Source organism: Pelodiscus sinensis, chromosome 3 (genome assembly GCF_049634645.1).
Source record: "Pelodiscus sinensis isolate JC-2024 chromosome 3, ASM4963464v1, whole genome shotgun sequence".
Taxonomy (NCBI): Eukaryota; Metazoa; Chordata; order Testudines; family Trionychidae; genus Pelodiscus; species Pelodiscus sinensis.
The window spans coordinates 55693896-55721809 of record NC_134713.1 but is presented as its reverse complement, the minus strand read 5'-3'; the positions used below and the strand labels follow the sequence as shown (position 1 = coordinate 55721809).

Below are 27914 nucleotides of genomic sequence, written 5' to 3'. Positions count from 1 at the left end.
TTTCACAGTATAATTGCCTTCTGGTAGCTGGTTTTCATTATTTCTGTCATGCCTCCAGGGCAGATGACGGTTTTGCGGGGCCCCCCCCTTTGCCATGGCGCATGCGCAGTGACACCATGCGCATGCGCAGCGGCGCCACGGCGCATGCGCGGGGCTTTCTGAAGCGCGGGGCCCGGGGCGGCTGCCCCGTTCGCCCTGCCGTATATCCGCCCCTGCATGCCACTATAATCAAACTGATACAGATTTGATTATTTTGCAAAAGCAAAATAACAGCTTAATTACTATTACTGGCTATTCTGACTTTTTAAAAAGAGTAATCAAAGAGCAATGTATATGTGTAATTACAGTAATTCCTCATTTAACGCTATACATATGTTTCAGAAAATGATCGTGTTAAGTGAAAATGTGTTATGCGGGGTCAATTTTCCCATTGAAAATAATGGAAAAGGTGGGAGTTGCGTTTCAAGCAGTGGTGTCTGTTGGGACCGGGACATAAGGTTGGGGGAGAAAGGGGACTGGGTTACAGCAGGGAGGGGAGGTGTTTGGCTCTGGGGAAGGAAAGGGGAGGATAGGGGAGGGATCTTGCAGTCGTCGGCTGGGTTTCCCCATCTGGCTGGTCGCCAGCAGCTGCACGGGGCTTCCCCTGCCTCCTTGCAAAGCGGGAGGTTCGCAGCTGGCCGCGCTGTTCCCTGGCAACCCCCTCTGGCCAGATGCCTCGCTCCCTCTCCTCTGCCCCCCCCCCCCCCCGCTTGCAGCCCATGACTGGGTTTCCCCAGCTGGCTGGTCGCCAGCAGCTGTGCATGGCTTCCCCTGCCTCCTTGCAAAGCAGCGGAGGTTCGCAGCTGGCCGTGCTGTTCCCCGGCGACCCTCCTCGCCGGACACAAAGAGGCAGGGGAAGCCCTGCGCAGCTGCCGGCGACCGGCTGGCCGGTCAGGGAAATCGTGTTATTGTGGGGATAGTCGTATTGTTCAAAAAATGTTCCCTAAAAAAAAAATCATGCTATCATGAAAACGTGTTAAGTGGGCATGTGTTAAGCAAGGAATTACTGTATTTCAAAAGTCCACTTCTAGAAATATATAATTTCTGACTTAATCTGTGAATAAGAGACAGCCATCAAACCTCATGTTTGACTGGGACATATTCTATTTAACAGACAGACAACAAAGCAACTTTAGAGAGAGATTTTACTTACTATTTGTAATATGGTCAAGTATCGTTTCCACCACAGATATTTCTGAAATTTAGGGCCACAGGCAGCTAATCCGTAGTACATGTACATAACAACATGAATAAAAGAATTCATTTGGGCTCCAAAAAAAGCTGTTCAGAAATAAAAAAAGAGTCCATATAGTATTATTTTTAAGCATGAAAACTCTATTTGTATTACACAGTAAAATAAAATTATCACATTTTGTACTTACAGTTTTGTAAGCACTAAATAGTAATATGCATAAAAACTGAGCTTAAGTTGAAATCCACATCTTTTGGCCTTTAGACAGGTTTGACTGTAGGCTTGAGCCTGCAAACATGTAACCTATATGAATAACTTGGTCATGTCAGGAGTCCCACTCACTTCAGTGGGACTACTCACATGATCTAAGCTACATGCATGTTTGCAACATGCAATACTATTACTTATAACAATCTCCTTTTTAAAAAATTAAAAAAACCAGTAGCACCGATATTTCAGGATTTATCTTATTATGTAAAAACAATAAGGTGTCCTATGGCACCTTAAAGACTTATAGATACATATTTGCCCTAATAAGGACATGTCTACACTAGGAATTTATTTTGAAATAAGTTATTTAGAAATAATAACTTCTGAAATAACTATTTTGAAATAAACAACAAATGGTCTAATAGCACTTTATAGACTAACAAAACATGTAGATGGTATCATAGGGAACTATTATTAAATAAGTGTTATTCCTCATGGAAACCTGGAGTTATTACTTCGAAATAACCAGCGCCTTATTTTGAAATAATGGGCCTGGTAGTGTGGACGCTCCACTTGTTATTTCAAAATAACTCCTAGTGTAGACCAGGGCTAAGGTGCCACAGGACTCCTAGTTGTTTCTGCAGATACAGAATAGCACGGCTACCCGTGAGATCTTAAAATGTAATAATTCTTTACATTTAAGCTAACATTGGCATCTATCAGGCTAAAATTAGGTACTCCCCTCCCCAAATAATTTGCAAAAGTGTCAAGCGCCCAGCAAAGCTCATTAAAATCAATGAATTATGGTCTTCTGAAAACCAGAAATAGATATATTTCCCTATTTACATATGTATAAATATATAAACAAGAAAAAAAAGAAGTTATATATCAAGTGTAGGACCAGTGCTAATGAGGCTAATCAAGTCAGGGTGTATGTGTCTCATTCACAGCAATTGATGGAAAGATGTGAATATCAAGAGAGGGGAAACTGCCTTTGTAGAGCATTAACCAGTGTGAATCCTTATTCAATCCTAATTTGATTATATTGAATTTGCAACATGACCCCATGTCCGGTGTCTGTTGCTGCAGAAGGGCCACAACACAGACTTGCTGTGTTTCTTCTGTTAGTTCCAGGAATTGTAGAGGCTGAACAACTGGACCACAGAATTGAGCTGAGTTTTGAAATGGCCTGAGGCATAGGCTTATGGGAGTTGAGGGCACTCAGCATTTTACAAGATCAGGCCATCATAGGCTACAAGTACAAGGTATGGGATTCACTGGGAAAAGGAAGTTGGGACTACAAACTGCGCCTATTCAATGGCCATGAACTTCGTGTAAAGAGTGCAGTGACTCTGAACACACAGGGAACCCAGGATTCCTCTTGCCCTGCAGCTGGGTTAGGGAGAATTCCATTCTCCAACCCCTGTACAGAAATCTGTGATTATGAATTTCACCCCACAGGCTGAAATATGTATATAACCTCACATTTTCTATTTTAACATGCATATAGCGTGTGAACATGTAAAACATCCAAAATATACAATTTAGTATATGAATTTTAATAGAAGATTAATTTTAGTATGGATTACATGTATTATTATTGTAAATTATTTTATAGTTATTTTTATAACTCTTTACAAACAGAATAGGACATTTTCTTCCAACCTCTGCTTCAGGAGAATTTGTAAGTTGAGAGAGGCAAGGCAAAGCAAGACATGACACAGAGGAACAAAATGCAATTAAGGAAGGGTATGGAGAAAACAGTGGAAATAAGATTTCATTGATGTGAATTTTACAAGAACAGAAAGAAAGGAAAAGAATGTTAATTATAGGTTTGCATCATTATGAACAGCTTCTACAACCTGCTGCAGGCCCATAGACAGGGGTTGGCGGGGGGGCGGGAGGGGGCTGGGGAGCGGAGGGGAGGAGAGGAAAAGGGGCAGTTGGTCGGGCGACTTCAAAGGGCCTGGTACTCTAGGCCGCCTTCACTGCTACTGCCAATGGAGCACCACTCTACATGCTCTGTGCATCTCTGAGGTCTGGGATGTGGCACCAGGCTCTGGACGATGCAGTGAGGTTGGCTGCCTGTTGACCCTTTTCTGTCCGAGGCCCACCCCTTCTGGGAGCGCGGAGCTGCTCCCCCCCTACACCTTGCCCAGGGGCCCATGCAGGCAGTTGACTATCCTGACCTACTGACAAAGGTTTATTGCTACCCTTCTAATTAGCAATTCAGATGTTGATACTTGCTTTGTTAATAAAACAAACAAACAAAAAAACCCCACACTTGGATATAGGGCCAAATTTCCTTCTAGTGAAAATCCAGAATAGCTCCATTCCCTTCAATGGATTTAGTTTGGAGTAACAGGGCAAAACTGGCTTGTAGTTCTGAATTCCTAGTTCTCTGTAGTTGCAAATTGTTAGGTTAAAACAGGGTTGTTAAGCAGTTTAAGTCCCAGGATATTAAAGAGACAAGGTGAAAAAGGTAATATTTTTTACTAGATTAACTTCTGTTGGTGAGACAAATTTATCTGCCTGCTCCCTATAGTAAAGTGATGATTTTTGTAAAGATCGAATTTGTAAAGATGGAAGCTCAGTCTTGCATTTGATGCCTGTGAGTAAAGTGTTTCGCAACTCGTAAAACTATAGTTCTAGTCTCTCCTCCTCCCCCTCACTTCACACAGAAGGAAGTTGCACTGACTAATGTAGCTGCTATGATCCGAAGCTATTTGAACAGACTTATCAGATATTACTCAGTTCACTCCATTAAATAGTCGTTTATTTCTAAATTCCAGATAGATTGTTTCTCACATTTATTTCTTTACTGACCTGAAAAAAAAGACAGTTCACTCACCTTGTCCTCCTGGAACCCACTTGATACCAATCCACCACAAAGTGAACATAGTGAAATGGTGATAGACGTGAAGGAAACTGATTTGGTTAAATTTCTTCCTCAGGATGAAAAATATTGTGTCCAGGTACTCAATTCCTTTTGAGAGGAAGTACCACCATAAAGCACCAGCTATCTGCAATATAGGAACAAAGCTCTTAATGATTCTCAAAGAAATAATAAAACGAAATGTAACTACATCAGTGTGCTGTGAGGGAGAAAGGGAAGTTTCTAATCCATTCTGAAGACAGCCCTGAATTCTGGGTTATGTGCAGCGGCAGTGGGATCACAGGTTAGGAAAAGTAATTTATGATTTCACTATTAAATGTCTGGCAACATCAGCACACTGGGCTTTTTTGGATTTTAGTCTGGCCAAGGATTAATTTTTTGTAGTTTAAGAACCATGGGTTTAAAACACTATTTTATAAACTCTCTGGCTGCGTCTAGACTGGCATGATTTTGCGGAAATACTTTTAACAGAAAAGTTGTTCCATTAAAAGTATTTCCGCAAAAGAGCGTCTAGATTGGCACGGATGCTTTTGCGCAAAAAGTGCTTTTGTGCAAAAGCATCCGTGGCCAGTCTAGACGTGATTTTGCGCAAGAAAGCCCCAATCGCCATTTTAGCCATCGGGGCTTTTTTTGCACAAAACAGTTCTTCCCTGTTTACACTGGCCCTCTTGCGCAAGTATTCTTGCGCAAGAGGGCTTTTTCCCAAGCGGGAGCGTGAAAGTATTTGTGCAAGTAGCACTGATTTTGTACATTACAAAGTCAGTGCTCTTGCGCAAATTCAAGCGGCCAGTGAAAACAGCTGGCAAGTTTTTGCGCAAAAGTAGCTGCTCTTGCGCAAAATCTTGCCAGTCTAGACGCACCCCCCCATGTTTTACAATTTAGCCATCTCTGAAGAGAAGCAGTTTACTAGTTCTCATATACTTCCTCTTTATTTTAGACTCTTCTCCCACAGAGATCACGACTGAAAGACCCGTAGGCAATCGGACCAAAACTACCATATAAACCATAGTATTGAATAGGTACTGGAAGTAGGGAGGTTGGACGTGGCGTGGCATCCCCTGGTTCAAAGTGATGTCCAATTGTACACAAGATTACAAATTTGGTTCTCTGGCTCTCAGCAACCCCACTACACAAACTGTTCCAGAATCACATGCACTGTCCAGTAGTCCAAAACTGTGGTCTCGAGACCACTAGTGGTCTGCAGCTGCCTTCCAGGTGATCCGCAGCTTGAACTCAGCCCCTCTCTTCCTCCCTCCCTCCCTTTCCCCGCTGAAGAGAGCCCCTACTAGTACTCCAGCCTTGCCTCCACTCCCTTTTGCGGGAGAGGGAAGACAACCCAAGTCTTCCCGCCATATCCAGCTCGCAGGAAAGAAGCGGAGTCAAAAGCGGCTCCACATGCTGCCACTCCCCCTCCCCCGACTGGGGGATGCTTGATTTGCATCTCTTTGTCAACAGAGAGGTATAGTCTAGACACAGCCTAAGTGGTGTGTCCACACTATCAAGCCTGTTGCACCATCCATAAGTACCACTGACATCGATTTCTCTACTCCTGCTTTTCACCAGGAGTAACGTTATTCCCGATCTTGCATGGCTGAAGTGACGCTAGTATAGATGCAGTGTTGCCAGAAATTCGATGCTATTGGTGTCTGGGAGGCCTCCGTCAGTTGTCCACTCCGACCACTGTGGCCACAAGTTCCACCTCTATTGCTCTCCCATAGAGCTCAAAAATGCCCAGGGAGCAGCAGAATGATCTGTCTCACGTGGCCAGCACTGGCAAGCAAGGGGATGAGTGTTGAATTTCAACATTCCGTCAGACAACACTTCGACAGCTGAGGGTACATCTGTTTCCATAGCTTCCACTTCCCAAGGGTGCAGAAGAGCACCAGTCTGGAGTGTGCAGGAGATTCTGGACATGATCGAGCTGTGGGGAGGTGAGTCCATCCTCAATGAGCTCCGAACCAGCAAGAGGAGCTCCAAGATCTACAGCAGGATCACAAGCTGCCTTGGGACAAAAGGATACGCATGGGACACCCAGCAGTGCAGGGTAAAAATTAAGCTCAGACTGTCCTATCACAAGGCCAAGGAGGAGAATGGATGCTCTGGAGCTGCACCTTACATCTGCTTCTACTATGAGCAGCTGAATGCATTCAGGGGTGTGGCGGCCAGCTCCCACAGCATGGTCAGCAAGTTCAGACAAGATATGCCTGGCATCAATCCGCAGGAGAGCAGGGTGGCGGAAGAGCAGGAGGAGGAGGAGACTAGCCAGTCACTGATGTCTGAGAGCCAGGAGCTCATCATGATGGTGGAGCTGGACATAGAACCATAGAATATTAGGACTGGAAGGGACCTCGAGAGGTCATTGAGTCCAGTCCCCTGCCCTCATGGCAGGACCAAATACTGTCTAGACCATCCCTGATAGACATTTATCTAAAATACTCTGAAATATCTCCACAGATGGAGATTCCACAACCTCCCTAGGCAATTTATTCCAGTGTTTGACTACCCTGACAGTTAGGAACTTTTCCCTAATGTCCAACCTAAACCTCCCTTGCTGCAGTTTAAGCCCATTGCTTCTTGTTCTATTCCCAGATGTCCTTCTAGGACATCTCCCAGGCCACCGACAATCCTGGGGAGGGCACTTCTGGTGAGTTCACAAACTTTGTTTAACTACAAGCAGGTTCAGGCAATGGAGAGGCCACGTATGCCAGACCCGGCATGTGCTGGACACAGTGGGAAGCCGCCCCGCTCCTTCCCCTCCCTCCTGTCCACAGGCTGCTACCCTGGCTGGGAAAGTAGCAATGTCCTGGTGAGGCCCGGTGTGCTGGACCCAGTGTGTGCTAGACACAGCGGGAAGCTGCCCTGTGCTGCCCCTCTCCCCACCTACAAGCTCCTGGCCTGGAAGGCCCCTTACCATGCCTGCCTGTCTCTGGACCGAGTGTGTCCGATACTCCCCTGAGACACCTGGCACCTGCTGTAAAGTGCCCACTTTAAAGCAAACATTTGGCTTTGCACAGAAAACTTCTCCACTGTCTTTACAGAGACCTTCTGTGTATGTGAATAGATTAGGTTTAGAATTCACACAATGTATCTCTTCTAATATCTGCCCTTGTAACTTTTCTTTGCAGCTGGGCCAGCTGCCAACTCAGTACATCCTCTAGCTCCTACAGTATCTGCCTGCCTGGTGCAGATTGGCAGGTGAAAGCAGACAAGAAAAGAGATGTTCCGCAAGCAGATGAACTTCATGCTCTCACTCGTGCAGGAGATCTGGGCTAAGCACCAGAACAGGATTGTGAAGCAACAGGAGAGGAGAGTCACCTGGGAGCAGCTCTCGAGGCAGCACGAGACAATGCTTTCCTCCCTGTCTACTGTCATGGAGCACGTGGCAACCTGCCTCAAATGGGCCACCTTCCAAGAACCTCACCTGCCCCGATCACACCCCCGCACATTCCTGCATTTGCTCAGCCTGTTATTGAACTCCTCCTTGCTCGGGTCCAGGCTGTCTGTGTAGGTCTTCATGAGCCAGGGGAGCAAGGGGTAGATTGGGTTGCCAAGAATCACTATGGGCATTTCTACCTTTCCGACTCTGATGTTCTGATCTGGGAAAAAAGTGATGGTGTGCACCTTTTGGAAGAGGTAGGAGTTTCGAAAGATACACGTGTCGTGCATCTTTCCTGACCATCTCATGTTGATGTCAGTGAAATGGTCCTTGTGATCCATGAGCACCTGCAGCACCATGGAGAAGTATCCCTTGCGATTGATGTACTCCAAGGCATGGAGTCAGTGATTAAACTGGCAATGTTAATTTCTTAGACCAACCCTTTTCCCCAAAGCATTCAAACTGGCTTTGCTGCACTGTGTATCTCAGTTCTTTTTTTTATTATCATCTTAAACCATTTGAAAATGACTGATGTCCTTCCTATTTAGTCACAGATAGACTGAGAAAATTTCATGGCCAATGTCAATGTTAGAAAATGCAGACTGAAGATAATAGTGCTGTAGCATATAATGAAGTGCATATGGTAGTTGTTTCTTTTTTGTACAAAGGAACTGACACTAAAAGAGACTGTTAGGAAAGTTTTGAGGGCAACTGCAAACTTCATCACACTTAATCCAGTTTAAACAGGACTTCAAAGCAGCGATGCAGCACAATGAAAGTCTGTGATGTAGACAAGCTGCAAATTTGTAAGTTCTGACAAAAAAGTTTCAACGCACAACTGACAACTTCATTCAGGTACTGGCTCTACTGCCTCTTCAGACTCAACCTCAAACTGGTTTTCTTTTATGAGGACTAGAAACTCATGTTGCTAGAACAGTAGATTCCACTTTCTAGCAATCCAAATGTTAACTACAGATAATAGCAATATTTTCCCAGGAATAAATCCCAACCCAGTAAGTTTGTTATTAATGAAATTTGGATATTGATAATAGCATGCCACTTACTAACTATATTATTTGGAAGAAAGGCCACAAATACAGGCAGATTCATAAGGATGAAGTCAGGAAATGCACACCCCCGCAATTCCTGTGCTGGCTGCAATCTCACACCCTTTTCTTTCACTTATTAGCAAATGACAGATATTGGCAACTTTTTTCTGGCAACTAAGGGATTACTCACAAGTAGAATATACTGTATTCAGAAGTAGCAAGCACATTTTCTCTGATACCAAATTCAAAATAGTGACATAACATCCCAACAAATGTTTTCAAGTAGCACAACAGATCTACGCGCAGCTGTTTAATGTATGTCCCTCTTCTGTAGCTCAATGTTGGTTGGCAGGAACTGATGAAGCACTGTATCTAAAAGCGTGCCGTGACAGCCATCTCCAATTGTTCCATTTTCTTCTGAAGATAAGCTGCATTTAAACAAGTTGCAGGAGACTGATTTGTATTTTTCGAAAGATCTTCCAAGGCTTTTTGAATAGTAATATACTTTTGACACAATGGCTTGGTAGAATTGGCACAATTATGCCACTCAGTATTTGACAACCTTTTAGAGTCAACAATCTCTGGCTAGTGTCCGTATTTATACTGTGGAAAATGGATTTCTAGCTATAGGTTGAGGAAAAGCAGAACAAGTAGAGTGACTGCATAACCCCCTCAAAATGACTACATCTGAGCAACTGTTAACACTGCCAACTCAGACTAAATGTAGCATTATCATGTCATTGTCCTTGGCAATTAGACACATCCAAAACTTATTTGTCATAGCCAGCACAGCTTTGCAGGTTTGCACATGTTGTTCTCAGGTAGATGAAACTCAATAAATTTCACAATTATATGTCCCTCTGAATTGAGAAATCAGAAGGTGAATGTGAACTGGTCTACACGTATTACAATAGGGGTTGTAATAACTATTACAGAGAAATACTTAGCTTGCTGCAATTCTCCTGCTTTGGTATTTTTAATGATCATTCCTATCTATTCAATGAATGTCAAGAGATAGACGACAATAGACAGGAAGGCTTATTTTTACTCTTTTGTTCAAATGTAACAAGATGGTCAGCCAGAAATGGATAAAACTGTGATATTAGCTTCAAAATCCCAAAATAATTTCTAATGTTTTTGGATTCTAATACATCATCCTGACCCTGGAAGCCAAACACATGAGCACTTAAAAACTTTATAACTGCCACAGCAAGCTGAAGAACATCTCTCTGGTACTGCTCTTCTGAATTAAATTGGTGTGCCAGATCAGAACAAATGTTGTCCCTACCATGATAAGTTTCAGAAAGGTAGCTGTGGTACTCTGTTTCCGAAAGAACAAAAAGGAACCCTGTGGCATCTCAAAGACGTACCCTTTGAGATGCCACAAAGGGTATCATTATCATTAGATAATGATCCCTCACTATCACAGACCTTGGAAAGCAGGCTAGTCTTCACTTACATACAGTCCCCAAATCTGAAAGAGTATGTCTACACCGCATCCCTAGTTCGGACTAGGGATGCAAATGGAGACGACCTAAGTAGTTAATGAAGCGGGGATTTAAATATCCTGCATTTCATTAACATGATCTCACCGGCGTGCTAGTTCGAATCACAGCTGGGACTAAAACCCTTAGTCCGAACTAGCGTTACTCCTCTTGCCGGCGAGATCATGTTAATGAAGCGCGGGATATTTAAATCCCCGCTTCATTAACTACTTCGGTCGTCTCCATTTGCATCCCTAGTCTGAACTAGGGATGCAGTGTAAACGTACCCAAACAGATACTCACTACCTATACACCCCACAACAGAAAGACTAACCCGGGGCCAATCCCTGCAACTAGCACCATTGCCAACTCTGTCCACACATCTACTCAAGTCACACTGTCATAAGACCTCACTACCTCAGCCATACCATAAAGGGCTTATTCACCTGCACATCCACTAATGTGATATATGCCATCATGTGCCAGCAATGCTCCTCTGCTATGTACATTAGAATAATAGGATTGGAAGAGATCTCAAAAGGTCGAATCCAACCCCTTGCCCAAGGCAGGACCAACCCCAGCTAACTTATTCTAGCCAGGACTTTGTCAAGCTGGGACTTAAAAACCTCTAGGGATGGAGATTCCATCACCTCCCTATGTAACCCATTCCAGTGTGTTGCCACCCTCCTAGGCTACATCTAGACTTCAAGCATCTTTCGAAAGAGGCTTTTTTGAAAGATACTTTCAAAAAAGCTTCTTTCAAAAAAGAGCATCTAAACTGCAATCTCTTCTTTCGAAAAAGTGAGCCGCTTTTTTGAAAGAGAGCACCCAGGCAGTCTGGATGCTCTCTTTCGAAAAAGCCCTGTTTGCATTCAAGAACCCCTTTTTTCGAAAGAACACTTTCGAAAAAAGGCATTCTTCCTCGTGAAATGAGGAGTACCACCGTCAAAAGAAAAGCCGCGTTCTTTCAATTTAATTTCGAAAGAATGCGGCTGTAGTCTAGACGCAGGTGAAGTTTTTTCGAAAAAAGGCTACTTTTTTCGAAAAAACCCTGCAGTCTAGACACAGCCTACTAGTGAAATAGTTTTTCCTAATATCCAACCTAGACCTCTCCCACTGTAACTTGAGACCATTGCTCCTTGTTCTGCCATCTGTCACTACTGAGAACAGCTTCTCTCCATCCTCTTTGAATCCCCCTTTAGGTAGTTGAGGACTGCTATCAAATCCCCCCCTCACTCTTCTCTTCTGTAGACTAAACAAACCCAAATCCCTCAGCCTCTCTTCATAAGTCATGTGCTCCAGCCCCCTAATCATTTTTGTTGCTCTCTGACTGTTGATTTTACATGGACCAAACCAAACAGTCTCTACAAAAAGAATAAATTAACACAAATCAGACAAGAATGGTAACATATAAAAACCAGTAGGAGGGCCCTTTAACCTCCCTGGACACATAGTTACAAACTTGAAAGTTGCCAGTGAGCAAACAAACTTCAAAAACAGACTGCAATGTGAAACTGCTGAGCTGGAATTCATATGCAAATTTGGCACAATTAGAATGGGTGTGAACAGGCACTGGGAATGGCTCATTGGTTACAACAAGTAATTTTCCCCTTTAGTTACTCTCACCTTCTTATCACTGTTGGAAGTGAGCCACATCCACCCTAATTGAATTAGCCTCTTCAACACTGATGTAATACTCTCTTGTCTGGATGTATGTATGCATATACCTGCCAACTAATCCTTTCACTTCACTATATGTTTCTATGTTTCATGCAACTGATGAAGTAAGCTTGAGCTCACAAATGCTTATGCCCTAATAAATGTGTTAAGTCTTTAAGTTGCCTACTAGACTTCTCGTTGTTTATATCCCTACTAGATGATTTTGTATGTATTACTCAAACAAGCAAGCAGAATCAGTGTTCTGTACCCCTCTTATACTCAGCAAGTCACTAAGGCTATGTCTAAACTGCAGGCTTCTTTCAGAAGAAACTTTTCCGGAAGAGATCTTTAGAAAAAACTTCTTCTAAAAGAGTCCACACTGCCAAAGCGCATTGAAAAACTAATCTGCTTTTTTGAAAGAGGGCGTCCACACTGAATGGACACAATCTCGCATTTCAGCTGTGATTACTATGGATAGAGTGGCCTCCTTACTTCGAAGTAGGAATAAGAGATCCTCCGGAAAAGGGCTTTATTCCGGAGGATCGCGCCAGTCTAGACGCATTTTTTCCGGTTATTCCCCAAGCCGGAAAAAAGCGGCGGACATGTTTATTTAAATCCGCAGGGGATATTTAAATCCCCCGCGGATTTCCCTATCCTGACTTACCTGATTTGCATGGCTTTTCCGGAAATTGTGGCCAGTGTAGACGTAGCCTTTGTGTTTACTGTTGTTGTTTTTTTAATATGCTGAGCTTTGGAGATTTTTCTAGTAGAGCTGCATTTTTTTAACACTTTTCTTTCTCTTTTTGTTTTGTTTTTTCTGTTTACCATGTCCACTTTAGTAGTGATGGTTGTACAGAATGCATGATTTACACATTTGTTGTATGCTGATCACTCCTAGAATGCTAACACCAGTGTACACAGTGTGAACTAGCACACACTGGTACAAGCATTCATTTATATATTCACATTGTAGTTCAAATATATTGACATTCATCTAAAAACAGTCAGGTGACATAACAAAAATGCTCAAATCATTTTCAAGGGAGGGGACCGCAAGTGTTACTAAATAAAAAAATAAAATTGTGAACAGTAATTCCTGCTCTTACAGAGATGTACATGGGACTCGTACATGTTTTAGGGCCCAGTAAATAAAAAAAAAGTTGAAAAAGAAATCTATAAGCACATAATTAGGGGTCTCCCATGTCTGCTGGGGGCCATGTCCATGAATATGGTCCTGACAGGTCTGCAGCAGAGCTAAACTAGTAGCAGGCCAGCAGAAAGCAAAAGCTCAAAATGGCTACAAAAAGCAAGCAGAAGCCACCCTCTCCTCTATCTCTCTGACAGAATGGCTCCACTGTGTGATAATGCGTGTATTGGGCTCCATTACATAGAAGCCATGAAGGATAGCCCCTGCACGGGAAGTAGAAGGAAAGAGAGAAGAGCTTCATCTCCTCTCCCCCCCCCAATACATAAACACAGTAGGGAGAAAGGGGAAGCAGGAGGACACATAGCCCTGCCCTACATGTTTCTGCTTGGGAATGGCTCCCTCCCCAATCTGAGCAGGAGCAAGAGGGATGTCTCACCTGCCTCTGGGTCAAATCACACCCTGCGTAATGACACGCATATTTTAGGTTAGGTAAAAGTTGGAAGGAGAAAGCATCACAGGAGCAGAAGCTGGAGTTCTGCATTGCAGAGTCAGTGAGTTCCCGGAAGAGTAGCAACATACTTATTGTTGCCAATCTTCATGCTTTGCAAATCACCCGCTGAATGGCTTCGTCATCTCCGTGTATATTTTGGAATCAATGTACATGATAGGGAGGTGAGATAGTCTCATTAGCTTACATAAACAGAGGCACGACTGAATAATTTCTGCCATAATAGGGAGAGAGAGAATAGATGAAAGAAATAAAGAAGACTGTCAGAGCTGGGAGTTCCCAGATACATAGGCAAGCCAAAAGAATTCTTAAGATACATATTGCTCAATATGCAGCACTTCTTTCTGCCTCTGGGCCAGACAGTCATATGTTTAACTCCCACAGAAAGCTTGGCCTCACACCCATTGATGACTCTGTTGTGCAGTGAATGCTCTTAAAGGTGCTGTACATTTAAAGATATTAAAAAAGCATCTACTCATCTCTCATACATGTTCATATAAAAGCAATCACTTGGAGGCTTGCAACAGTGCTAAATCAAATATCCTGACAGCTACAATGAGTGCTGGTTTAATACTTATGTGCTACTGTTATTAAAGAAACACAGGAACAAGAAGCAGTGTTTTGAAGAGTTATGTATGCCAGTGTTTCTCAACCTTTTTTATAAAGTACCCCTTTAAAAAAAAATTGTAAGTACCCTCAGTACCTACAGTTTTCAGACACAATTTTTTTTTTTTTACCATTGCAACACATTTGTTTAAAGAACTTAATCATAGCTGGGCGGGCAATGACATTTTGGGGTGCAAAAAGAACAAAAATAATAAAGCACTGTAAAACTTAAAACAAAAATTCAGTTTTCTCCAAATGTGAGTTGTATGGACGTACCCCCACAGACTTCTCTCAAGAACCTCTAAGGTTACTCATACCACTGGTTGAGAAACACCAAGGTATGCGACCAGGTGTCAGGTTTTGGACAAAAACACCCGGTTAAAGGGAGATCATATAGTCTTTTTTCTGCCACACTCACTAGACACAGAATGTCCACATACCTCCGCTGTTCCGCACAGCAGGGCTGGCAAACTCCTTGCTAGTTACTGCACCACATTACTCATGACTGTATCCAGCCTGTGGGGCTGCAGCTGTGGCACTTGGTGCCCTGTCTCCCAGTCCCTGCAGCAGGGCTGAAACAGCTAGAGAGCAGAGGAAGATCCAGCCCCATGCATTGTGAACTGACCCTGGCTCCCTCGTCTCTCCCTTTCCCTCTCCCCGTCCCTGCAGGCACCGCCAAGGCTGCAATCCCAGACTCCATGCAGTTCACACAAGGGTATGGCAGGAGGTATGCGCACAACAGTATGCGGGAACAGCAATGTGCACTGCAGGCTGACTCCAACCTGAGAAAGGGAGCACCTGCCCAGGACCAGGTCTGACTGAAGTTGGGGAGGGGGGTGCAGATGGCAAAGGGAGAGGGGGCACAAAAGGGGAGTGTGGATGAGGGGGATACTGTGCAGGGCGGGGGATTGTTTTAAGGGGAAAGCCTGAAGGGAAGTAGATGGGGCAGACGGAATGAAGCACTAGAAAGGGGAATGTCTGGAGGGGAAAAGGGAGGAGGACACACTGGCTGTTGCAGACAGGGAGAGTGTTTGCAGGTGCCAGAAGGCACCTGGGAGGGGGGAGAAGGGAACTCTAAAAGAAATGTATGTCTTAAAAAGTGAATGTTGTTGATTAGTAATTGCAGAAGAGACAATGTATCATACACCTCTGCCCACCTTTGTCTCGCTTCATTATAAACTCTTTGTTGCAGACTCTTCTTATGTATATGCCCAGTACCTACCACCCAGGAGCCCTGATCTTAGTTGGGTCTCTAGGTACTAAACAACAATTGAAATAATACATATTGTGGAAGTATATGTGTTAGTGCCTGCTAAATGTGTTCGCATGAATACACTTGTGTATCTGCATGGACGTATGGGATTCAGTTTCTACAGATGTAGTTATGTTAAGTATCTGGAAAGGTGCATTTCTGTGGTTGTGTTCTACAGATCTGTACCTGGGCTTCAGGAGTGGACCTTTAATGGACCCATTGCAGCTATGATGTGTGATACTAATTCCACACATAAAAATTACAGTAACTTTAGTGAACACAAACATGGAGCTGGTTACAAAAATGGGAAGAGGGGAGAGAAAGAATCATGAAAACCTTTGTGAAATGTCATTTTTAAAAAAATTACCTTTTCTGGCTATTTTCCTGCCAGCTCTAGTGTCCTGTAACAAATAATACCTGAACTTAGCATAACACATCTTTCCAAATAATAAATATTCCAGACAAGGCCTGTTTGGCCTTACAGTGAAAATGAGCATGGGTAATGGAGGGCAAGTGACAGTGGGGGATGGAGTAAGTGGGGGCAAGGCTGGAACAGGGTCTCAGAGAAGGGGCTATGTAATGTGTAGAGCAAAGCTGTTTGGTTTTCTGGAATTTGAAAGTTGGCAACCTTAAACATAGAATGGATGTGAAAGTGAAACCTGGCAGTCAGACAACCTTGTTTCTATGCCCAGCACACTACAAGCTTGATATAGGAATAACAGAATTGGCAGGAACCTCGAAAGGTCATCAGGTCCAGTCTCCTTCACTCATGAAGGATCAAGTACCATCTAAACCATCCCTGACAGGTGTTTGTCTAACCTGCTCTTAAAAGAGCAAGTCACTCAATATTTATAGTCCAGGAGTCTTAGAATTCCATGTAGATTACTAACATCCTGTTAGATGAGTTATACTGAATAACTAAATCCACTTAAAAGCCATTCCCCCCTTCCTATAAGACATGACAAATTTTAAAGATCCAGGGTGGTATTCACCTCAGTTTCACATTTCTCAGTGGGATTATGCCTACTCATTTTTTCATAGAATCTCAAAACCTTCACCTAAAGGGTGCTACATAAGTAGAAAACAGCAGTATCAGTTGCATGCTTTGCTCAACAGCTATAAATAATTCAGTTTTGCTATTACTTATCACTTACAAAGATGTTGACAGATTTCAAGTGCTGTAAAGTCTTTAATTATCTCAATACCCTAAGGAGTGAGGAACTATTTTTGTAGATGAAAAAATGAAACAAAGAAATGCTAAACTGCTTGTTCAAGATCAAGCAGCCACTTAGTGATGGAGATAGGGATAGAAAGAGCGTACATGTCCACATTCTGTTTAATATTTTAAGAAGAGGCACCATTAAACTTGCTTTGTAAAGCATGAAAAATATAGAACCTAATTTATAGTTGTATTTTTGATAAAGTTGCTTCTTAATATCATGATTAACAGAAAGAATAATGAAATCTCAATTAATAAAAACAATTTAAAAATAGCATATATTATCTATATCTATTATATTTAGAGTGTCTGTTTGTCTGTGGGTCTGTCTGCAAATCTGTTTGTTCAAGAACTTGTCCTAAACAGTAAGAGTTAGGGCCACCAAATTTGATATGCAACTTCCTCTTACTCTAACTTAAAGCAGGGTCAGGCTTTGGTTGTGTCAGGAAAATGAGAAATGCCAGGAATGGGCCTGTTTTCCAGAACATGGAAAGGGAGGGGCAGAGAGGAAGGATGCAATACAGGCAGTCCCTGAGTTACGCGGATCCGACATATGTCGGATCCACAGTTACGAATGGGGATTTTCTCGCCCCGGAGGACTGGAGCGGCGGGACGCCTGGTCCCGCCGCCCGCCTCCTCCGGGGCGAGAAAAGCTGCTCCCTGTCTCCCTGGTCTGCTGGGGGAGCCAGCAGACCAGGGAGACGCTGAGCAAAGCAGCGGAGGACCCGGGCCGGACCCGTGGCGCTTCCAGCTGATCTGGAAGCGCCGCGGGTCCAGCCCGGGTCGTCTGCCGCTTTGCTCAGCGTCTCCCTGGTCTGCTGGGGGGGAGATGCAGCTAGTGCCCCCCCGCCCCCAAGCAGACCAGGGAGACGTGGAGCAAAGCCCGGGGCCTGTGGTAGAGCAGGTGGGGCGCTGCCGGTTGGTCCCGCAGCACCGCTCCTTGGCGCTACTGGACCAACCCGGCAGCACCCCAGCTGCTCTGCCCCAGGAGTCCTGATTCAGCCGCTGCTGATCAGTTTCAGCAGCAGCTGAATCAGGACGCCTGGGGCAGAGCAGCTGGGGTGCTGCTGGGTTGGTCCACTAGCGCCAAGGAGCGGCCGCGCTACTGGACCAACCCAGCAGCACCTGAGCTACTCTGCCCCAGGCGTCCCCAAGTCAGCCGCTGCTGAAACTGACCAGCGGCTGACTACAGGAAGCCCGAGGCAGAGTTGCTCTGCCCCGGGCTTCCTGGAATCAGCTGCTGATCAGTTTCAGCAGCAGCTGACTTGGGGACGCCTGGGGTTCTTAAGTTGAATCTGCATGTAAGTCGGAACTGGCGTCCAGATTCAGCCGCTGTTGAAACTGATTAGCTGGAAGCGCCGCGGGTCCGGCCCTTTGCTCAGCGTCTCCCTGGTCTGCTGGCTCCCCCAGCAGACCAGGGAGACGGGGAGCAGCTTTTCTCGCCCCGGAGGAGGCGGGCGGTGGGACCAGGCGTCCCGCCGCTCCAGTCCTCCGGGGCGAGAAAATCCCCGTTCATAACTGCGGATCCGACATAAGTTGAATCCGCGTAACTCGGGGACTACCTGTATTTCGAGCAATTTTGGCATATAGTAACAGACTGAATCAACATCTTAGTGGGTCACTTATGACATCTACTTCTTTGATAATACTCTCCAAAACACTAATGATCAGGTACATTGAAGGCCTTGTTCCAGTTCTCTGTATTTGCATGCGTCTATACAAACAAGTTATGCTGTCCTGGTCTTGCAGCGTTGACTCTTGCACAGCATATTGCCTCATGCAGTTCGCTGGCGCTTGACCTGAGCTGTGGCACGAGACCTCTATCCTCCTATTTTAAATCCATTGTATTTGGAGGAGGAAAATAAGATTGGAGCAGTGGGCTTGTCTCAAAACTAGTGTTCAGTATGTGAACGAAAAGAGCATCACTTGTTGGGGTGTTAGCTTCTGTTAACTGCAAACATGTGAACAAAATGGCGTACACACTTTATCAGAACTGCAAACTTCTGCCAAGTCTGATCTCTGGTAACAAGCCCGTCAGCCACTCAACCATACTCCATTGGATTACAAGAGCTTTCTACAGATTACAACAGATATGCTCCAGACCCCAGGTCCTTCAAAGTGTCCCTCTCTGGCATCCAGAACCTGATTAAATCCCACATCCTCTGCTCCCATACCCCAGTTCACTAGTTTTATCTAAGACCACTGCTCCTGTGTCACACACAGAAGGAAATTTATTTAGGAAACAACAGTGATTCAAACAAACAAGCACGAGTGATGGAAACAAATGGTTACATACAAAACTATAAAACAAGAAGTAGAGTCTACAGCTATTAACAGTTAAGTTTCCTATCTAATTCAGTAGACCCCACTCATGATTAAGTCTTTCACAGTGCTTGTTGCCCTCAAGAAGTTAGGACCTAGTCTTCCATGAAGCACCCCCACTCATCCAAGTAGCTCCTCAGTGACAAACATTGTGTAACCATTCTCCACCCTGTGAACTACTGAATCAGTCTTTTACTTTTATTCCTAGATAGGGTGATTCCCTCACAGTCAGACTGTTCCTTTCAAGTGGTTTTCATGGAAAACTTTGATAGTTGTCCAGTGACATCTGTTGCTTGGGGCAACGGTGGACAATCAAACAATATACTGTATAATCAATAGCCAGGAAGGAGTGAGAACTTTATCATGTTTGAATGAGCTGGCATTGAGATATACTGTTTCCTTGTAACTCAGTTTCACTAATCGCACTGAATTGTGCTGCTATTGTAATTCCAACAGGCGAAACTAAACCTGAGATCTCTGGAACTTAATGCAGGAGCCTCCCTACAGTTTGAGCTAAAAGCCAGCTGGCTCTCTGCTAAGATTGTAGTAGAGCAAACTTATTGCTCATCTCTGTAAGTGGTTTAAGTCAGTGGTTCCCAACGTTTTTTAAACTGTGGTCTGGCAAACACATTCATAAACTTTTGGCAAACTGGTAACATTTTATTTATATATTTGCATATTCATTATGCAAATAGAGTAACATAATTTTGGGGGGAGTGTCAACATGGTTTCTCTAAAGAGAAATCATGCCTTATTAATCTACTAGAGTTCTTTGAGAGGGCCAACAAACATGTGGACATGTGGGATCCTATGTACATAATATATTTAGATTTCCCAACTATACATACAAACTATACATCCCAACTATGCATTCAAAATGATAGGGACTGATTTAGCCATAATTACTCAAGAGAGAGTACTTGGAGTCATTGTGGATAGTTCTCTGAAAACATACTCAGTCTACAGTGGCAGTCAAAAAAGCAAACAATGTTAGGAATCATTAAAAAAGGGATAGAGAATAAGACAGAAAATATCTTATTGCCTCTATATAAAACCATGGTATACCCACATCTTGAATACTGTGTACAGATGGGCTGTGTCTACATTGGCACCCCTTTCCGGAAAAGGGATGCTAATGAGACCAGTCGGAATTGCAAATTCCGCGGGGGATTTAAATATCCCCCGCGGCATTTGCATGAACATGGCTGCCACTTTTTTCCGGCTCGGGGTTTTGCCAGAGAAAAGCGCCAGTGTAGACGGGATCTTGCGGAAAATAAGCCCTTTTCTGGAAGATCCCTTATTCCCACTTGAAAGTAGGAATAAGGGATCTTCCGGAAAAGGGCTTATTTTCCGCAAGATCCCGTCTACACTGGCGCTTTTCTCCGGCAAAACCCCAAGTCGGAAAAAAGTGGCAGCCATGTTCATGCAAATGCCGCGGGGGATATTTAAATCCCCTGCGGAATTTGCAATTCCGAAGTATCTCATTAGCATCCCTTTTCCGGAAAGGGGTGCCAATGTAGACACAGCCATGTGGTCACCTCAAGTCAAAAAAGATATATTGGCATTGGAAAAGGTTCAGAAAAGGGCAACAAAAATTATTAGGGGTTTGGAACGGGTCCCATATGAAGAGAGATTAAAAAGAGTTGGACTTTCATCTTAGAAAAGAGTAAGGGGGGATATGATAGAGGTGTATATGATGGTAAGAAGGTATGACTGCTGTGGCAAAAGTGAATAAGGAAAAGTTATTTACTTGTTCCCATAATATAAGAATTAGGGGTCACCAAATGAAACGAATAGGCAGCAGGTTTAAAACAAACAAAAGGAAGTTTTTCTTCACTCAGCACACAGTCAACCTCTGGAACTCCTTGCCAGATGATGTGGTGAAGACTAGGACTTTAACAGGATTCAAAAACGAATTAATGGAGGTTAGGTCCATCAATAGCTATTAGCCAGTGTGGGTAGGAATGATGTCCCTAGCCTCTGTTTGTCTGGAAATGGATGACAGGAGAGGGATCACATGATGGTTACCTGTTGTGTTCACTCCCTCTGGGGCATCTGGCACTAGCCACTGTCAGCAGACAGGATACTAGGCTAGATAGACATCTGTCAGGGATGGTGTAGGTGGAGCTTGGTCCTGCCTTGAGGGCGGGGGGCTGGACTCGATGACCTCTTGAGGTCCCTTCCAGTCCTATTATTCTATGATTCTATGATTCTATGATTCAGTCTGACACAGTATGGCCATTCTTATGTTTTATAAATAATGAATGTTCAAATAAAAAGTTACCTGTCCATCTAGCTCTAACCCAGCCCCTTTCCCCCCAGTGCCTAACACCCTTTGACCCTCACCTCTACGCCCCGTGCCCTTGGATCCTTTAACCTCTGACACCTACCTCCCATGCCAACACCCTCTTGCCCTGTGATCCCACCATGCCCTCACCGCAAGGGTCTGTTTTGGGACCCGTACTGTTCAATATCTTCATCAATGATGTAGATATTGGGATAGAGAGTACGCTTATTAAGTTTGCAGATGATACCAAACTGGGTGGGGTTGCAACTTCTTTGGAGGATAGGGACATAATTCAAAATGACCTTAGCAAGTTAGAGAAATGGTCAGAGGTAAACAGGATGAGGTTTAATAAAGAGAAATGCAAAGTGCTCCACTTAGGAAGGAACAATCAGTTCCATACATACAAGATGGGAAGCGACTGTCTAGGAAGGAGCATGGCGGAAAGGAATCTAGGGGTCATAGTGGACCACAAGTTGAATATGAGTCAACAGTGTGATGCTGTTGCAAAAAAAGCAAATATGATTCTAGGTTGTATCAACAGGTATGTTGTAAGCAAAACTCATGAAGTCATTCTGCCGCTCTATTCTGCACTAGTTAGGCCTCAGCTGGAGTACTGTGTCCAGTTCTGGGTGCCACATTTCAAGAAAGATGTGGAGAAATTGGAAAGGGTACAGAGAAGAGCGACAAGAATGATTAAAGGTCTAGAGAACATGACCTATGAAGCCAGGCTTCATGAACTGGGCTTGTTTAGTTTGGAAAAAAGAAGATTAAGGGGGGACAGGATAGCAGTTTTCAAATATCTAAAAGGATGTCACAAGGAGGAAGGAGAAAATTTGTTCCTCTTGGTTACTGAGGACATGACAAGGAGTAATGGGCTTAAAGTGCAGCAAGGGAGGTTTAGATTGGACATTAGGAAAAAATTCCTAACAGTCAGGGTGGTCAAATATTGGAATAAATTGCCAAGGGAGGTGGTGGAATCTCCCTCTCTGGAGATATTTAAGAACAGGTTAGATAGACATCTGTCAGGGATGGTGTAGACGGAGCTTGGTCCTGCCTTGAGGGCGGAGGGCTGGACTCGATGACCTCTCGAGGTCCTTTCCAGTCCTATTATTCTATGATTCTAACACCCCTTTGACCTTTGTCCCCACCCCATCCCCACATTCCCCAGAGCAAGGCTGCCTCCCTTGTGAGTGTGGCCGTTACTGCTGCGCAAGCAAGGTGAGTGGCTGTTGGTGGCTTGTGTGATCCCTACTTCGTGCCATCCTTTCCCTCCCCAAGTGCATCTTGCTCCCCCATGGGTGGGTGAGGGAGGGTGGAGCCCTGACTAGGCCACCATTACTGAGGTTGGAGGGCAGAGGTAGGCACCTCCTGCTCTACCTGCGCCTGCTGCCGCCAGCAAAAACTGACCATGTGGGCGGGGGGAGGAAGTATGGATGTGTCTCCTGCTCCTCCTCCTGCCGCCTTAGTCCCAGCACAATATAAATCAGGCACCACGTCTGCTGGAGTTGAGCCACTGTGAACAGCTGACTTCAGCTCTGGCAGCTGCTGCGGCCTGGCAGCCAGCGGTTTGCGGACTGGCACCAGTCTGTGGGCCGGCAGTTGGGAACTGCTAGTTTAAGTTCCATTACATGGGTCAGTACACCACACCCAGTAGTAGGGTTGCCAGGTGTCCGGTTTTCTACTGGACAGTCCGGTATTTGCACCGTCTGTCTGGTAGAAAAATTCAGAAAATACCGGACATGTGTAATGTCTGGTATTTTGTGAATTTCCGGCTGGGCGCCGGAGGGAAGCCTGGCGGGGGTGGGGGAGTGACTGGGAGGTGGAGCATGATTGGCTTTGGGAGCCCTGTGGTCGCGTGCAAAAGCCGGGTGGGGTAGGGCGGGGACTCCCAGCCACCCCATCCACCCAGCTTTTGCACTGGACCAGAGGCTCCCAGCTGGGAGCCTCTGGTTGCTAGCAGAAGTCGGGCGGGGGGAGCGGCTCCCAGCCCTGCCCCCGCCCGGCTTCTGCTGGCAAGTAAAGTGAGCACCTGCTGGGGGCACGGCCGGAAGGACTCCGGCTGCACACACCCTCCCCCACGGCCAGGTCTGCTTCTCTCCCTCCCTCCCTTCCTCTGGGCCCCCCCATCCTTCCCTCCAGCCCCACAGCCCCCGATTCCGTCCCCCCAGTTCTGCTTCCCGCCCCCCTCCCGGCCAGCCCCTTAATCTTCTTTTTTCCAAACTAAACAAGCCCAGTTCATGAAGCCTGGCTTCATAGGTCATGTTCTCTAGACCTTTAATCATTCTTGTCGCTCTTCTCTGTACCCTTTCCAATTTCTCCACATCTTTCTTGAAATGTGGCGCCCAGAACTGGACACAGTACTCCAGCTGAGGCCTAACTAGTGCAGAGTAGAGCGGAAGAATGACTTCACGAGTTTTGCTTACAACACACCTGTTGATACAACCTAGAATCATATTTGCTTTTTTTGCAAATTATGAGTATTGATAAGTTACAAACTTTCATTAAAGACCTTGCATGATAGTCTTTATGGTAAAATACCATAAAAGTGGTGTTTTTAATGTATGGGAGTGTGTCAGAACTGAAACAGGAGTTGCTTTTAAAGAACAGTGAACCCTTTTGTCAGCTGTCATCAACAGGCCTCTGGGCAACTGTGGGTGAGCAGTGGACATCAGTTGTGAGTACACCGTCCATTACTGCTTTTGTGCCTATTGTTACTGTCATTTATCAGTGCCAATACTACAGAGACAGGCATTAATTCATGCTTCAGATTTTATTGCAAATTCACAGTCCTGCTGACTTCACAGGTTGTGATTAGTCACTGAAGAGTGTTTCTGTTTTCTTTCGTGGCTAAAGCCTTTGCTTTGACTTCTTTCCTCACCCCACACTGCACGGAAAAAAGCTGTAGCATGATTTTTAGTCTGTGAGTCATTAATGTGTACATGTCCAGGCATCTCCTCTTATGTCATAAACTGTTTCCACAAAGCTGTCCAAATGTATATGATCTTTGCATTTAAAAGTGCACCATGCATGGCTTCAGTAGCCAGATCTTTTCTTGAAATATTTTGCAACGAAATGGGTGGTTCCTCCCTAGAGAAAACTCTGAACCTTTGAAGTGTTAGTCAGAGCACATCCTCATATTCACTGTCACGTTTCTTCCTTAAAAAACAACAATGGTCCTGTAACAACCTTAGAAATTAGCAAAAATTATAAATAGTATCATGAGCTTTCATGGGTTGTGCCCATGAAAGCACATGATACTATTTATATATTTTTGTTAGTCTCTAAGGCTGTGTCCAGACTCCATGCCTCCGTCGACGGAGGCATGTAGATTAGCCAGATCAGAAGAGGGAAATGAAGCCGCGATTAAAATAATCGCGGCTTCATTTAAATTTAAATGGCTGCCCCGATCTGCCGATCAGCTGTTTGTCGGCAGATCAGGAGAGTCTGGACGCGATGCCCCGACAAAGAAGCCTTTCTTCATCGACACAGGTAAGCCTCGTGTAACCAGGTTTACCTGTGTCGATGAAGAAAGGCTTCTTTGTCGGGGCATCGCGTCCAGACTCTCCCGATCTGCCGACAAACAGCTGATCGGCAGATCGGGGCAGCCATTTAAATTTAAATGAAGCCGCGATTATTTTAATCGCGGCTTCATTTCCCTCTTCCGATCTGGCTAATCTACATGCCTCCGTCGACGGAGGCATGGAGTCTGGACACAGCCTAAGGTGCTACAGGACTATTGTTCTTTTTAAAGTTTTTTTTTAGTTACAGACTAACATGGCTACCCATCTGAGACACTGCTTCCTTGTCTTTCTTGACTCATTATGAATAAACTTATCATCCAAGAAAATGTGAAGCATGGCTCTGGTGTCTGCAGTAATATGGGCTCTCAGCTTTTAAGACAAGACCCATATTCTGAGGCCTGAGCTAGTCTTAGTATTGGCTATAATTTTTTCTTATGCCATCAAGCCATTTATGGGTCTGATCCAGGTCCATTGAGTTGGACTTCTGACATGATTTTTTGACAACAAACTTACCTTGCTGGAACTCATTGAGCCCTTCAGGTGGTAGTGGATGCATTTCTAAAGTGCAGATGGCACCCTATGTTGCTTAGTTTATGAGATCACATTTCATGAAGAATGACATCACACATTTAAAGGTGAACAGAGGCAGCTCTCAATTTCCTTCTCTCTAGGCACAGTTGAGCATGAGCAGGAGGGCTACCATTCCCATGTACCTGCCATTTCTGCTACCTTCACTTCTGGAGGTCACTAATGTGGAGATTGAATTTCAAAATCTTTGTACTATACAAAGATGAAGTGACATGAACTTACCCTAAGGATATGACTGACTGTTTTTGATGGTGTCCTTTTTAAGCTCTTGAACACGTACTACATTATGAGCTTTCTCTGTGTAAAACTTGTATACAAAGACAGACACATTTACTTGGGATTTTAGTTCCCTTTGGGGGTGGTGTTCCTGGATGCTCTCAATGGCCCTGTAGCAGAGCCTCCCAGAGCTGATCATGTTCAATGCCTGTGTTGCTCTATTCGGGGGTGGTTACCTCAACTTTGTGCCTTGCCTGTGGGAGACCATAACTTCTGGCCCAGCAAGACAAGGTGGGCGGGGGGGAGGGGGTGTGTGCCAGAGGGCAAAAAAGCAGGTTCAGTGGTAAGACTAGCACAGTGGGTGACAATCTCAAGAGGACCCCAGTGATCAAACCCATCACACTGTGCCCAACTTTAGGATTCCTTCATGACTAATGCAGTGGCTAGCCTTATAAAAATGAAAAAGTTGAACCTTGTTGTCTGATGGAAGGTTCATCCAAGATCAATATATTTTAGTGTTCATTTCTTTCCAATATTCACATTGTATCCAAAATCTTGAGCTATGCTAAGCACCTTTAATTTAACTGATTCTTGTTTCTTAGAGTTCTCCTTAACTTTGTCTTCATATAGCACTGGAGGAACATGTGTCAGCTATCTGAAATGCAAGCAGACACATCAACCTCACTGATCCCCAAACCTTTGGGGCCAGTATCTCCTGGAATTTTTAATGCAACATGTACCAGTGACAGAAATACATCTCCTTGGGGATGGGGAATGGGTCAGTCATCTCTATATCTTAGCAGGAATCATTTATGAGATGGATATGCATTTATACTTGGCTGGAATGAAGACTGTTTGTCTTTCAGCCGGAGACCAATCACACAATGAAAAGAAGAGAAGTAAGTCTCCAGCATGAGCTTGGAGTTTGTCCTAGTTTGATCTATGTCTGATAGTTTGAGCTATGACTGATGTACGAGTGTGGAATTTCAGTGCTAGTTTCCTTTGCGTGATTGCACTAATGGCACTATACCTCTGACATCAGCAGGATGAAGCTCATTTTGAAGCCAATGCATTGCTGTATCAGTAATTTTGGTGCCCACTCTCTTCTTCATTACAGACCTCATAAAAGGAATATAACAAGTCAGATGATACTTTCCTTCAGTAGTGATGAGGTCATTTACTCCCACCAAATGAACACTCATTTTATGGTCAAATACACCTCCCCTCATTATCTGTTCTCTCCCCATGAATGTAGTTACGTATAGAGATGAGTTTCTGTTTATGGTGCATGTCTTGTCAAAATATGCAACATCTCCACTTAAAAGGTTCACAAAACTGGACTGTCTTACATTATGGACCTTGGTGTTTTTAATAAAGAAAACTACAGCTTTCCGCATGTGATACATTGGTTGCAGAAGCTCTTGTGTTTTGTAACCTCTGTATTTTGCTTCTGTTGGTGTATTTGGAATAGCAGTTTCTATGACACACAATTGAAAGATGGACTCAGTTTTGTCGTTGGCCTTACTGTATATGACACAGTATAGCTTCTTTATAATGGCTGTTGCTTTCCTTATTCTATGCAAAACTTGTTCACTGACTTCTTACCCATCTTCTTTGTGTTATTTGCCAAGAATCAGGTAGAGAGTAGGAAACTGGGGTTGACCTGTTAAGACTTACTACCACTGCCATGCTTTATCATCAGCTGTAACCAATATATAAAAGATTTGTTTGGTATTATCAACCAATTACTGCTATTTCAGCAAAATAAAAGGTATAATTCAAGTTGTATTTTTCCTCCATATTGTAAGTAAATTAACTAGAAACCTAGGCATTAACTAGAAACCTAGGTTTAGAATCTGTGAATTCATTTAAGTTTTTTTTCCCAAAAGTTTATCAAGATCTTTTCATTAAGTTTGAAAAAGTTAAGGTTCCTCTAGCAATGTTATCTTGCTCACAACTAGGCATATGTATTATCTGTAGCCTATGCCATTTTTTAAATTAATTGAATTGTATCCTCTTCTGCATTATGCCAGACAATCTGTCTTCCTCAGAAGGACTGCTGAAGGCCCCATGTGCAGCAAAAACTATGTTGCTTCCACTGGACAAAGAGTGAGTCAATGAGAGGTCATGCAAAAAAAAAAATTGGACATTCTGCTTCACAGAACTGAGCTCTGCGGCAGTGCTCTACAGAAGGCAAAGACTATGGCAGTGATAATAAAACTACAGGATTTCTGAGTACATGGTTCATAAATCTGGCTCATAGTCACTACTCCTGCTTACACTTTGCAATACTGGCCATGAAACTGATACAAGATGATGACAACAACTGCAATTCTTTTCTTC

At 44.2% G+C, this 27914-nt stretch overlaps 1 protein-coding gene across 2 annotated transcripts in view; it reads right to left on the bottom strand.

The window, feature by feature from the left end:
• The window catches only part of ELOVL4 (ELOVL fatty acid elongase 4), an 80726-nt gene that overhangs the window by 8848 nt on the left and 43964 nt on the right, over positions 1–27914 (bottom strand). For both annotated transcript variants that reach the window (XM_075923779.1, XM_075923780.1), the window contains exons 4-5: positions 4293–4464; positions 1193–1320 (exon numbers count right to left, since the gene is read on the bottom strand). In XM_075923779.1, coding sequence (XP_075779894.1) covers positions 1193–1320; positions 4293–4464 — 300 coding nt within the window. The remainder of the gene's footprint in view (positions 1–1192; positions 1321–4292; positions 4465–27914) is intronic.